Raw genomic sequence first — 14,458 nt, 5'->3', positions numbered from 1 at the left:
GGTCCTCTTCATGCTCTTGTGTTCTCCCTGTATGTGTGCTGAGTCCATAGTTTTACTAATCTCATTGGATTAGCCCCCCCCCATTAACCCCACTTTAACTTGATTACCTCTGCAAAAACCCTATGTCCAAATAAGGTCACATTCTGAGATATTGAAGCTTAGGACTTCAACATGTGAATTTTGAGGTTGTGGGGGGGATACAAAATTCAACCCAGAACATACAGCATCCTTCTCAAGGCTCAAAGGTTACAAGAAAGTGGCAGAGGCAGGATCCTGACTCCAGTTTGACTCCACAAAGAGTAACCCTGATAGGACGGTGGTAGGAAGAGATGTGTAAATGATTTTCTGCCATGAGATTCGCTGGGGGGGTACCAATGTTCAGAGGGAAAGTGGACTGGCTTTGCCAAGGAGGAAGCTGCAAGGGGCTTTAGAGGCATCAGGCCCTAGGGTCCATTCTTCACCCTTCCACTTTACAAGCTGTTTGACCTTGGCTTTTCTGAGCCTCAGTTTTCTCATCTGTACAGTAGGGATAGTAGCATCATGTACCCATGGCGTTGAGGGTTAAATGGGACTGTCATGTAAAAGTAGTTGTACATGGGAAACGCTAGACAGTGCATGTTAGAGAAGGTGAGTTCTGGGCATTAACAAGACCAGAGTTTCTTAACCTTGAACGGGAATCTAAGTGTCTGGAAGGGCTCATTAGAACACAGATCACTGAGCCAAACATGACCCAGCGCATTGCTTCAGCAGGTGTGGGGTGGGCCTGAGAATGTGCATTTCTGAGTTCCCAGGTGATGGTGCTGCTGGTCCAGGTACCATTCTTTGAGGAGCAAGGACTTCAATCTCTCTTTTGTTGGTAGATAGGTGTTTCAGTTTTCTCAAGAGAAACCCCAAAGAGAAGTTAGGTTTCTGACCGGTAGCAGTGTCATCTGCTCCACCTCACTTACTTGTCTCGTTTAGGGATGATGTAAATTCTTTGATCTTAATTCCCAGTGTTTGAGGCCAGGAAGCTTAGGATCCATTGCCTTTTCTCCTTTTCGAACCAGCTGATCTGGTTAAAAGCACCAGTGTATTAGTCCATCCTGGTTGCTGTAACAAAATATCACAGACTGGGTGATTAATTGACAGAAATGTATTTCTTATGACTCTGGAGGCTGGCAGTCTGAGACCCAGGTGTTGGCAGGGTTGGTTTCCCCTGAGGGCTCTCTGCTGGCCTTGTAGATGCCTCCTCCTTGTTCTGTCTGCACAGGGCCTTCCCTCTGTGTGCACACATTTCTATGGGAGACCCAGTCCTGTTGGATCAGAGTCCCACCCTTATGACCTCATCTAACCTTAATCACTTCCTACGAGGCCCCGTCTCCAGTATGGTCACATCAGGGCTTAGGGCTCAAGGTAGGAATTTTTAGTGGATGCAGTTCAGTCCATCACAACCAGTAAGGCTTGTGATCTGTTTTTCCTCCAAGAAATTCTTTGATTTCATGTTTCCTTTTTTCTCTGTGTCTCAAAGTACTGAAGAAAATCTAGTACACCTTGTCTTAATAGGGTCTCTAAGATGTTACATGCTTGAGGGGCAGGCTGCATGTTTGAGCCAAATAAAAAATCTCGTTGTGCATGCTTCCTCCAGCTATCAATCCTAGGAGGGCAAATCTCCATTGGAATCTTTTGTAGCTGCTCCCCGGTTGCGCTGGCTCCCACTGCTGGGAACCTAGACCCCTTGAGGCGCTCAGTTTGCACAGAAGCTCTGTGCAAGCCGGAGTCCTCTGTTAGGGCCCACATGTCTTTACTTGGAGCATTCTCTCTCCTTTTTTGAAATGGAGTTAAGCCTAATCCCTAATCATGCATATTACCTATGTGGGGGCTCCTACTGGGATCCTCTTGGCCCAGAGGCAGCAGTGGTAAGAGGGGGGCCAAACACAGATTTACAGCTAGCTGCACCTCCAGGAGTCAGGCAGAATCAGCCTTAGCTGGAAGGCGCCCTGCTGGAGATTCCCGTTCAAGGTTAAGAAACTCTGGTCATGCCAAGCAGGTGCCTGATCACAGCTGATGGTTAGATTACACATTTACTGGGAGGTATAGATTTTAAAATTGGTGTGTTTTACCAATCCCTCATCATGGTATTCCAAAACAGTGTTATCAAACTCAAAACTTCCCTTTTCCCCTTGTGAGTGAGACTGATTTTGTTGAAGCAGATCTCAGCTTAAAAAATGACAGAGAAATGGGGAATTTCTTTTACAAATCGTATGTCCCTTGGGGACCCAGGCACTGTAATCACCGAGTGTGTTATCAAAAACTTAAGTGTGAAACTAGTAAAGGTTCTTTGTGCTTTGTTGTGTGCAGCCTGGCTTGTGGAAAAACGTGAGGAGCTTTGTGTACTTCCTCTTCTAAAGCCAGTGTCGCCGTACCTTCCACACAGGACGCTGTGGACTGTTTGACGATTGCAAGAGGACTCACCTGAAGTAGCAACTTCCTTTAAAAAAAAAATTTTTTTTTCAAGTCGAAATGAGATAGTGTCAGCATTTGTATCTTCAAAAAGCAAAGAAACAAAACACACACACACATCCAAGCCCGTTATATTTTATAAAAAATAAAAAAAGCAATTATATTAAAGATTATAGGATGGTCTGGGTTACATAGATTACCTAGGGTGCTTTTTCCTTCATGACTACAAGGTAAGGATTATCCTTAGGTGTTTTTTTAATTAGGTGTTTTTTCATTAAATTCAGCCTGCTCGAAAGTACAGTACGCTTCATCTCCTTATTATACATTTTGAGCAAATGTTTCATTTAATAATTGCTCCCTAACCCATCGCAGTAGAGTCCAGTGACTGGTTTTGTCCCCACGCGAGGAGGAATTGGCGGCGTCTGACTCGAGCACAGGCCGTGGTGGACCCAGAGAGCAGTTAGCAGGCCCGTCTCCTGCCGCAGCTGGCTTCAGCAATGGAACCTCATTCGTACTTCCCAGAAGTTGCATCTTAAAACGTTATAAGCGGTGGAGAATGAAAGTCAATTTGGACACTTCTAAAGTGAGCCTCAAAAAAGTGCTGAATTTTCCCAGCATGGTGTTCTGAGCACCTCCACATGACCTTGGGAGCATAAAGAATTTAATCTTTTCAAAGAGGTGAAGTAATATGCTACTTTTTAGAAAGTGAGAGCCAAGGTCGATCTGGAAAAAAAAAAAGTTGTGGGGGGTGGTGCTTGAATTAGAAGGCTCACACTGAAGATGCAGGCTGGAGCAGGCTTTCCATTTCTGGAAGCTCTCAATGGAATGGAGAAGTTTTGTTTTGTTTTTTTTCTTTCCTTTTCTTTTTTTTTTTCCTCTTCTTTCAGACAATCCCTTCCTAACCACTTCTTAATTGACAGGAGTGGAAAATGCCTTGGGAGATAGGCTGGTGCTGGCCCCACTGGTTGTTGAGAAAGTAAAAGAAAGGGGTCTTTTTCTGGACAAGTGCGTGTGGTTCCCTGGTGGCCTCCCTATTTGCTCTGCATCATAAAGAAGCCTGTCTTGAGCAGACTGCAGAGTGACTGAGGCCTCGGTCTTGAAAGGAAATCCTGGCCCAGCTGCGAAAACAATGAACTGCTCGGTAACATAATCCGGCGTGCTTGCAGATTCAGGGTTAGGTTCTCTCCTCTTGAAGTGGCTATAAATTAATCCATCAAAGTGAAAAAGGCCAAACTTCAGGGTAAACCTTTCCACTTGCAAACAGCAGAGACACTTTGGTTCTCTTAGTAATACTGCTGTGCGTGTGGCGTTAAAGAGGTGACACCATGGGAGCGCGCGTGTGTGATTTGTTAGTTATAAAAGTTTTGCCCTCTGAAGAGCATAAACGTGGGCCAAATCCCATGTCCTGGGTTTGAGATTCTGTCGTGTTCTTCCCTGTATTAGTGCCAGTGAGCGAGAGAGGCTGTATCGCCTCGAGAGCCTTAAAAAGAGATACAGGTTTCTACGTCTAAGAAGCTGGATTTAAGAATTTTTTTTTTTTTTTAACTGGGAAGCCTTTGTTTTTTTGTTTCTTCTGTTTCATGCTGTTTTATTTGTCTTCCTAAGGATCTGGCCTGCGTTTATAAAAGTACTATGTATGCTTTGTTAAAAAATCTGGTGTGGCATCACTTTCTTCTTGAATCGGCGGGGAGGTCTTTGTCTTTGGCCTTCATAAAGTCTCCTCTCTAAACTTCAGCACTGTAGCCTTTCAGAAATGAAAGAAGAAACTCGAGCATGACTTGTAATGGCTAGGGTGTTAAGACCATCCCTTGTAAAAGGACTCAACTGGTTGAAAGCGTAGAGGCAGGGTTCAATTAAGTCTGTACTTGTACGTTGTTGACCTTGGAGAACGTGGAGAGAAACGTTATTTCTGCGGATTAGTTATCCCGTCTGGTAGGCCTTACGCAGAGAACTGTTTGTGAAAACAAAGGATGGTGTTAATTCTGAGCCCTGTGATGAAATATTAAGTAAGAGAGAAGGTAATTTGATAATGCATCACAGTTTGGGGACAGATTCCATTAAGTAAGTATGTTTATATACTCAAGTAGCTGAAGAGGCCTAGGTCCTTTGCCTTGACAAGATGACACAGAAAAGAAATGGGCGTTGTTGGTAGGCTGTTGGCACTGAGGCCTGTGGCGTGGGGATCATTTCTGTCTTTAAGAAGGATGACAGCTTAGTAAGGTTTGGCTTAAATCCTACAAATGCCAAAAATGGAAACATACGTCGTAAGAGACACAAACAGTAGGTTCTACCAGTCGGTGGAATAAGATACAGTACAGTCAGCAGACGGTTGGGCAGCTGAGTGGTCGTCCCAGTTGGGTTTTTCCTGCCCTCCAGGGGCTCCTCTGCGTGTGTGTGGCTTTGAACTCACCTGCCGTGGACTCAGGCCTCCGCACCTCCTGTTTGCCCTTTGATCTTGTGAGCGCCAGAACCCGCTGGGCCTGTGGTTCTCTCAGCGATGCGACAGTGACGGTGACTGTCCTGGCGTTGCTGTATTTCCTGAAGCCCCGGGCGCGGGGTGTAGTGGCGCTCCCGTGTCTTCCTCGCTTTCTTCTTTGGTCCTTCTCTAAAAACCAGGATGCTAGAAAGTACGGTATTCTCTTCCCTTTCTCCCTTGCCTCGCTCTCTCTCTGTTAAAGCTTGTAAAGGCCTGTAAATGATCAGACGCATTCCGTCGTTCACTTGTAGTCTTACTCTTACACGTGTACACGCGTGTGCTAAAGACGGAAATAGCATCTGTGTGGGCAAATGCAAATGAGTCTTCCCAGCCCCTGGCCAATAGCTCACGTGCCCAGGGGGTCAGTGTTAGTGCAAATGTAGACACACACCACCCCTCCCTTCGTGTGTAACCGAGGAGATCACCCATGCATGCCGTTCTGCACTTTGATTTCTTTTTTCCTTCATAACATAGCAGGAGATGTTTCCCCTCTCTGGTTTCACCTGGTTCTGTTTGACTACAGCACGGCCCTTTGTTCTGGGCGCGCCACTGATTCACTTCACATAATTGTTGGGACGTTTAAAGGGGCTCCCGTTTTTTGGCTGTTGCAAGCAATGCTTGTTGAACATTCCTCTTGCGTGTTTGCTCCTGTGGGCAAGTGTATTTGTAGGACACGTTTCTGGATGGGGAACAACTGGGTGAAAGGGCGTGGCCATGTGCACTTTGATGGAGATAGCCCAGTTGCCCCCAAAGATGTTGGGTCACTTTGTATTCCCCTGCTTCCCCCCACCGTTAATATATGTGGTTGCCTGGTTCGCCCACACCCTGACCTGCATGGACCCTGCTCCGTCGAGTTGCCCTTACAAAGCTGTCTTCACTGGGGCTGCCTCGGACCATGTTTAATCACAGTCTCTTTGGGCTCTTTTCTCTCTGCGATTCCTAACCCGCGGGAGTCGGATGCACTGTCAGTGGCAGGTCGGGTGAGAACTTACCTAGCCAGCCCAGCGGCAGCACAGCAGGCAGCCTGGGGTCCGTCTTGTCTCTTGAGAGATCCCAGGTAGTCAACTCGGAATTGATTCTGTAGTTACGGAAAAGTTCCGGCCTCAGCGTTACACTGCCCCAAGCACTGTAGTGCAGCCTGGCCGTATAGCAAGAAGATATCCCACGTGAGCGGGCCGTTTCCTGCCTCCGTATCCCGCCTCCGTATCCCCATCTCAAATTGGTGTCTGTCCTTGGTAAATATTTATATTTGAGGCTTGTTTATGTTGTGAGGGGTATTTAGGAACCTCTCTATAGGACTTGTTACCAGCTGTGTATACCACACACATTTAAAAGCAGGGCAGGTTATGACTCACTTTCCCCTGGAGAGGCCTGGATAGTCTTGTAATTTATTAAGAGCTGGCAGTTGCAGTGAGGATGGAGTGGGTGTGATTTCTGACTCTTTGGAACTCAGGACTGCGGGATTGAAACGGCGTGGAAGGTAAACGTGATCGGTCAGGCGATTCAGGCAGCCACAGAAACAGTGGTGTGGGTTATCTGGTCCCTGCACTTGTGGCGTTGACCTTGGCAGTGGTGGCCAGTGCGTATCCTCAAACTTCCCCCAAGATATGCCCTCAGAACGTTCGATTTCAGTGTTCCCGTAGCTTCATTTACGTGAATCAGATGGGTTTGGGAAGTATGGTCCTTGTACTTACAGGGAGGATGTGGGAGATGCTGAAAGCAGTGGTTTATTAACACGAAAATTGTCCCCAAATTTGAATTTCCCCCAAATCTAACCCAGGATGAAGGCTTCTCTTCTTGTTCTGTACCTGACGGTAGAGCTCCGAGTGGGGCGAGTTGGCTGGTGCTAGAATGTTCCGCAACTTGTTGATTGTTTCTCAAGATTGCTTTAGTGGTGCGTTGGGGGGTGGAGGATCACCATCTTCTTGGCCTTTTAATTGTGTGCAGTTACAAGTAACATTTGTCTCCAGTGTTTCTCAATTATAAATTAATAATAACAACCCATTAAAAATTACGGGTGTTGTAAGCCCTGACTCCTTTGGGCATCTTAATAAAAATGATAATTAAAACCATAATTTACAGTAAATGGGGACACTGCCCAAGTAAATCCACAATATGGAGAAAATTAAAAAACTCAAACCAGAAGGAGCCTTCCCAGTGTCGGGGAAAGAACCGGCCTTGTTCTTAGCTCCTACTTGATTGGAGACTTTGTGGGGACTGGGTTCCCACCCTGATGTCCTTTGTGCCTGAGGAATCTGTGACTCTGTCCACACCTATCCGTCCTGCCGGTGAGTCTTACCGGGTGAGGTCACCTGCTTCGTCTGCCCCCTCCACCACCACACACAAACCCGGTCCTCCTTTGTAGTCACTGCCTGGATCAGTCAACCAGTGGCCTCTCATGTGGCCAGGCCGGCGTCTTTGGAGACTTGGTGTGCCCCCTCAGACGTAGACTCAGACTGTCATCAGGCTTTGGAGAGGTTTGCTTCCTGAATTATTTTCTCATTTTTCCCTTACCTGTTCAGCCTCAGAGGGTACCTCATCCCCTCCTGGCTGGTCACAAGGCTTCAGTGTCTTCAGCTCAGTCACTTCCTGCATGACCACCAGAAGTATCTTAAATGGATGGAATAATAATTATTATAACTATATAATACGTGTAACTACATAATATGTAATTGTATAGTTATAATACTGATCGTAATTATTGTTATTCACAGCGCTGCGCCCTGTTGCCTGCCAGGGCCCCACAGTTTCTGCTTATTGGACAGGTGTTCATCTCCCATCCGGTTCCCTATTCTTCCTTCACATGGGGCCTCTCGCCAATCCATGATCTTGTCTTGCCATGTATCCAGCCTTTCTTTTTTATGTCCTCTGGTCACAGCATAGCTCTCGCCCACAGTTTCTGCTACCGCTCAGTGGCATTTGGGAAATGCCAAGAAGGTGGGTCACAAAATGTGCACCACATATATCCTAATTCCTGCGGGTCCCTGAGTTGTCACCCTGTGTTTCCTTGTGTAGGGTTGAGCGCTGCCGCCAGGCCTTCCAGGGGGTAGCTGGCGTCCTGATCTTCTTATGCTTGACAGAGTGGGGCTTGACAGGGTTTCAGTCAAATCTTGAGCAGGTCAGTGTGACACATTCTTTGAGGTGCAACAATTCAGATGTGAAAATTCTGATTGTGGCAGTTTTGTGGCAAGGCTGGAGCATTGTCTCTAGCGTGAATCTTACCTGTATAATGTGCGTCTGAGCATCAGATGCCCGCAGTGGTCTGGCAGGTGAAGTCAGCAGCATGGGTGGTGACCGGGGCCAACAGGAGGGCACAGACCCCATGTCTCTAGCCTGTGGCAACCGTGGGATGGGGGCCCAGTGTGGTCCACTTGTAAGCTTTTTCAGAGATGTTGGACATCCGCCCTTAGATATGTCATTTTCTGGGCTTTTAATGCTGGTAACTAATTCATATGAGGAAAGAAGGGAGGAAGAGAGGGTGGGAGGTGGAAGAGGGGAGGAAGGAAAGGAAGGGAGAGGAGGAGGGAGGGAAACAATGTTTGAGCTGAACAAAGCAGGCCACGGGTTTGATTTATCCCGTGATCACCAGCCTGTAACCTCCATTCTTGAGAATGAAAACTTGTGTGAGACAAGCGGGTATTTAGTATTTTTTGGGGGGGATATGTTTTCCCTTTTATGGTACTTTAATGTTTGTATGCAAAGCTTAAAACTCGACAGCAAGATATTAAACCTTCGTGGCCACTTAATCTTCCTGATTGGATCAGATGTAACAAGTGCTGGAAAGCAGATGCTGCCCGTTGTTCTAAAATGTCTTCTTCTATTTTCTTTATATTATTAGCTTTAAGTATTCTTCTGAACGCACTCACCACCTCCATGCAGTTAAGCTGGTTCAATTTAAACATTGTCATAAAGTTAATTTTTTATAAGATGAATCAGGTTATTAAATTTAGTAAACCATTGCTTTCATTATTTTGCACAAACTTTGGCACTCTGCAGAATTGGCTCAGCACTACTACATTTAGCTAATTAAGCTGGTCATCAGCCGTGGTATTAGGAGCATGAGGGATGCTATTCTCAGGTATTAGGAGCATGAGGGATGCTATTCTACCTACTTGAGCAGTAGGTAGCATTATTAAACTTTTTTTTCTTTTCTTTTTCTTTCTTTCTTTTTTTTTTTTTTCTTCATAAAACTCCACACTCTAGAGATACGGTTTACTAGGAGAGTGTTATTGTCCTTCCTGTTAAACCTTCATCTTTTGAAATATCCATGCTTTGGTTTTGGCTCCAAAGGCACTTGTAAAGGATAAGAAAATGGAGCTATCTCTCACAGCTTTTAAAAGGAGACCCGCAACGTGTAACGTGTTGCTCAGATAAGGGAAGATGTAAGAGCCAGAGGGTCATTTTACACGACGCAGGTAGATGGCTGAACTGTAACCACAGGCAGGGATTCTGTGAAACAGAGAGGGTGCAGACTTGTGGCTGCAGCCTGATGCTGTCATCATGTCGGGCGCCTTCCTTTTTGTAATAAAAAGTCCTTTGCCGTAGGTCATTTTGTCAACTGAGATAGTGTGACTTAAACAGGTTTGTTTGGGAAAATAAATTTTTTTTTTTTAAGGATTTTATTTATTTGACAGAGAGAGACACAGTGAAAGAGGGAACACAAGCAGGGGGAGTGGGAGAGGGAGAAGCAGGCTTCCCGCTGAGCAGGGAGCCCGATGTGGGGCTCGATCCCAGGACCCTGGGATCATGACCTGAGCCGAACGCAGACGCTTAATGACTGAGCCACCCAGGCGCCCCTGGGAAGATAAATTTTGATAGCAAACGGACATGCTCTTCCCCATGGATTTCTAGCTGGTGTCATTCAAAACCGCTGTGAGCCCTGTCTTTGCAGGATCTCAATAATTATTCATTGTTAAAAAAGGAAGTCAGAGGGCCATCAATGTTGTTTGAAACAACTTGGATTGTTTTGCAGTAGTCCAGAATTGTAGCCTATGAACAACCTATACGACCCTGGCAGGTATTTGTTGAATCCCACTGGGTGTTAGTCCCATGGGACACAGGGATCAAAAAGGCACAGATTCTAAGGAGTTTATATTTGAACTTTTAAATTCAATAGATGGAGCCTCGGGGTCAGCCTGGCCCTGCATTGTCTCCATGCCCTCTCGGCCCCTTAAAAAGATGGTTGCGGGGCGCCTGGGTGGCTCAGATGGTTAGGCGTCTGCCTTCGGCTCAGGTCATGATCTCCAGGTCTTGGGATCGAGCCCCACATCAGGCTTCCGGCTGGCTCAGCAGGGAGCCTGCTTCTCCTCTCTCGCTCTGCCTCTCCCCCTGCTTGTGTGCTCTCTGTCTCTTGCTCTCAAATGAATAAATAAAATCTTTAAAAAAAAAAAATAAAAAAATAAAAAGATGGTTGCTAACGAATGACCAAGCATTGTGTCCGCCATCTTTCCCAACATCATTTTTTTTTTTTCTTTTTCTATCCTCTGATGAAAATGTGATGAAAAATATTATTGATAATTGCTCTGACCTGGACATTTCACAGGGACGCAGAGTCCACCATCTCAACAAGATCTTCTGGGAGTGCAGGTGAAGTCATTTTTGGCCACTTCACGTTCCCTCCATATGGCCGTCAGCATTTCATTAGTCTGATTGATGTAGCACATCAGTCAGCAAGATTTCGTCCTATGCCTGTCCCCATCCACCCCAGCTGGGCTACAAAACCTGATGTTTTACTTCTTTCTCTTTCCCCAAATGACGTAGGTACCTTTTGCCACTGGTGGTAAGTGGTGTAATTGGCATCACGGATCAAAATTAGCAAATTTCAGGTTATTGTGTTCTTGCCTCAAGAAGATACAGCTTCAACCTGCTTTCATTACATACACCAAGGAGGTTGCAAACTGATGTAGATGTTAAGTATTTCAGATTGGAATTCCTTTGGGCATCATGTTAGCATCAGATTCAAGTATAGGATGTTGTCCTTAGATATAATGGTAAAGTGAATATCTCGGGTTATAGAACTTGGCATAATCTGAAAAATAACTCAAGTTATCTCAACAGTGAAGTTCACGTGTGTTCCAGAGCCAATATTCACACAAATGGAATGGTGGGTCTTGTAGCTAATTTCTTCAAATTCTGGTTGATATTAAAGCCAGTCAGCTCTTGGGTTGCTGCTGGGAGCAGATCGAGGAGAGATTGTTAACTTTTCAGTTGTAATGACTGGGCTGTATTTGATAGATCATACAAGTCACAGAGGAGACACAGGAACTTTACACCAAAGATTTTGGAAAGAATGGGAATTAACACTTGTTTTCCACCTACTTTTGTTATATTAGGCTCTTAGTGTAAGTTAACTACTTACTCCTCATTTTAAGAAAAGATCTCTGAGTTTCTGATGGGGTTAAAGGCATAGTCCACAGCTTATAAATAGCTAGAGCTGGGGTCAACATTGGTATGTCAAACTCCTGAGTTTGAGTTTCCCACTCTGATCTGTGCTGCCTTCCCCCGAGAGCTAGTTTATATAAATAGACTGGCCTCCATGAAGATTAGATATATGGAAGATATGAATGAGTGAACTTTGCTGGACTCTTTCACATGGCAATCTCCGTAAGATAATGGTACTCTGATTTTGCGTACATATAAACAGTATCTTGGAAACAGTCATCTGCGGTCGTTTGACATGGCTTTGGCTGAATCACATTGCTGCTCCCTCTAGTAGGACTGATTGGTTTGTTGTTTGGTGCACTCGTGTGGTCTTCCATGCAGCTTACAAGAGGTGCCTGAGAGCAGTGGTGTAGGCTTTAGGCTCTGGAATTAGACTTTATAAGAGTTCTAGTTGTTCCACATTCTTGCCAGTGTTTGGTCTGGTCATTTTAATGTTTAGCCATTGTAGTAATGGGAATGTAGTAGTATCTAATTGAATCTTTTTAATTTTATTATTATTTTTTTAATCTCATTGTATCTTTACACTTCCCTAATGACTAAAGAGTTTGAGGCTTATAAAATAGTTGAGTTTTTTTTTGCTTTTTCTATTATGTGGAAGAATTTTTGGAAGATAGGTGTTTTTATTTTCTTAAATGTTTGGTAGCCTTTCTGTTCAAAACATGGATCCAGAGTTTTCATTTTGAGGCTTTTCTTTAAATATATAGAATTTTTCCTAGATTATGCATTGTTATTATCAACAGAGTAATTCTATGTATTCCAAAATTTGCAAGCTATTATTGTTATCATTTCGATTTTTCCATAAACTTACCTTTGTGTTACTCTTTGTTACTTTCTGCACCTCCAGATTTCGAGGGTCGTTTTCCTCCTGCTTGCAGAGCATCCTTGAATGTCTCCTCTAGGCCAGATCTGGCCATAGATGGTGACATAGCCTCTCAGCTTTTCGTTTGTCTTGTTTGGTTTGTTTAAAAATTTGTTAACCTTTACTTTTGAAGAATACCTTCACTGGGCATGGCAGCACCAAAGCTGGCTCATCTCTCTTGGCTTTCCCGCTTTTCCAGGTCCCCAAATCCTCAGTCAGTGTCCCTCTGATGCCTTCAAGGGTGTGTGCATGTGTGTGCATGTGTGTTGTTTGGTCCAGCTCTTCTAATTGTTCTCAGTGGGAGGGTGGGTGTAAGGACCCCAGGCTGCCATTTTTGGATGCGTGTAGCACAGTGCAGAGTGCATTGTCCAGAATATAATAAAAATGTTGTATGTTTGTTTTCCTTTGCAGGTCTGTTTTTTCTTATTATAATGAGTGTGAACTCTTCAAGGGCAGTGGCCATGTCTGAGTCTTTATACATCCTTATTCTTTATATTTAACACAGAATCTTCTCATTAGGCGGTTGTTATATATGGTGGACTGTGCTGTGAGCTCTCCTATGGTTTGTCCTACGCCTTGGGGATGGTGTGTTCCTGGGCTGGGTTTTCTCAACCTCAACAGTGTTGACACTTCAGGCCAGATGATTCTTTGTTGTGCGCACTGTCCTGTGCTTTGTAGGGTATTTTGTAGCACCCCTGACCTTTACACACTAGAGGCCAGTAGCACCCTGTCCCCCGTCGTGACCACTGAAAATGTCTCTAGACATTTGCAGCTGTCTACCAGGGGACAGATTGCCTCTGGCTGAGAGCCGCTGGGCCAATGTGCGCAGTGCTCAATAAAGGCCCTTCGGGTGAGTCAGTGTTTTGCATTGTGTCTTCTAATGTTGACTTTCCTTTAAACCATAGGGTTTGAAACTGCCAAGTCTTTTGCCCTCCATGGTGCACACGTGATCCTTGCCTGTAGGAATGTGACAAGGGCCAATGAAGCTGTGTCACAGATTTTAGGAGAATGGGTAAGTAAGCCCTTGACCATTTTTTTTTTTTTAATTGTCAAATACACATGCTGGGATAAACACATGGAGGTTTTAGTGCAGTGCATAAAGTTTATTGCTCTTCAAATAACGTTTTCTTTATTTTTGAAGTCCTATTCGCTGTGTTTATTTTATGAATGGAAGGACAGGCAAGCCTGTATCCATACATTGTTTATGGTTCATTGTCAATGTCATCTGCTTTATTAGTCAGAGGTTTGAGAATGTTCACTCATTCCTTTCATTTACTAAGAAAATAAAATGTGGTTAACGCCCATGCATACAGCTAAGAGTTTGTTATGCTAATGGTTTTTAAGATTGGAAGGGGGTGGGCTTTAACCCTCTGTTTTTTACTTTTCGCTTTTCTCTCTCTGCGTGGATGTTGGTGCTGATACGTCGGTGCACAAACATTTATCGAAGGCCTGCAGTACTCTTGAGGCTGAGGATGTAGCATATCAAACAGAACAAAATCCCTGCCCTCCCTTGGGCTTACTGTCTAGGTACAGAGAAATGGACCATAAGGGATAATTTGATTTAATATTTAACACCCTGCCGGATTGTTATAAATGCAATGAAGCACAGTGAAGCAGAGAGAGGGATGAACAGTTACAGTGTGGGCTATTTTAGTTTGGGTACTTAGCAGAGAACTCTCTGAATTGGTGACATTTGATATAAGACTTGAATGAAGTGAAGTAGCAAGCTGCGTCAGTGTCGGGGACATGCTTTCTAAGTGGTGGGAACAGCATGTGCCAAGGCACAGAAGTAGGAGTGTGCCTGGAGGATTCAGGATCAGCAGGGAGGCCAGTGTGGCTGGAGCCAGATGGCAGGGGCAGAGGTGACAGAGGTGCTGTGGGGGTGTCCCTGCGGCCCCAGAGCCAGTGAGGAAGAAGACAGCAGGGGTTTGAGCTGGAGAGTGGCACATGTGGGTCACTTCTGTAGCGTGATCCCTGGGCTTTGGCGTGAAGTATAGGCTGTGTTCGTTTATTTGCTTGTCAGTCACACGTTTATGACGTGTACTCTGTCATGGGTACTGGGGGCTATCCTGTCTCTGTGCAGCTTTCACCCCAAAGTGGAAGTCAGATTTAACCAAAGACACAGAAACATCAGTGTGAACCTGAAATGCTGGTACTGGGTACTAGGAAGTATGTAGTACTCCCAAACGGTGAATAAGGCCTGGAGGTGGGGGACATCTGGAGTCTCTGAGAAGGAAGCGACC

General features: G+C 45.0%; 1 protein-coding gene across 1 annotated transcript in view; it reads left to right on the top strand.

Annotated features, from left to right (window-relative positions):
* The window catches only part of WWOX (WW domain containing oxidoreductase), a 930,620-nt gene that overhangs the window by 34,961 nt on the left and 881,201 nt on the right, over positions 1 to 14,458 (top strand). The window contains exon 5 of the mRNA XM_078062358.1: positions 13,121 to 13,227. Coding sequence (XP_077918484.1) covers positions 13,121 to 13,227 — 107 coding nt within the window. The remainder of the gene's footprint in view (positions 1 to 13,120; positions 13,228 to 14,458) is intronic.

The sequence above is a fragment of the Halichoerus grypus genome, chromosome 15 (assembly GCF_964656455.1).
Source record: "Halichoerus grypus chromosome 15, mHalGry1.hap1.1, whole genome shotgun sequence".
Lineage (NCBI taxonomy): Eukaryota > Metazoa > Chordata > Mammalia > Carnivora > Phocidae > Halichoerus > Halichoerus grypus.
Note: the sequence above shows the minus strand (reverse complement) of the source record. Positions and strands in the feature narration are given on the sequence as shown.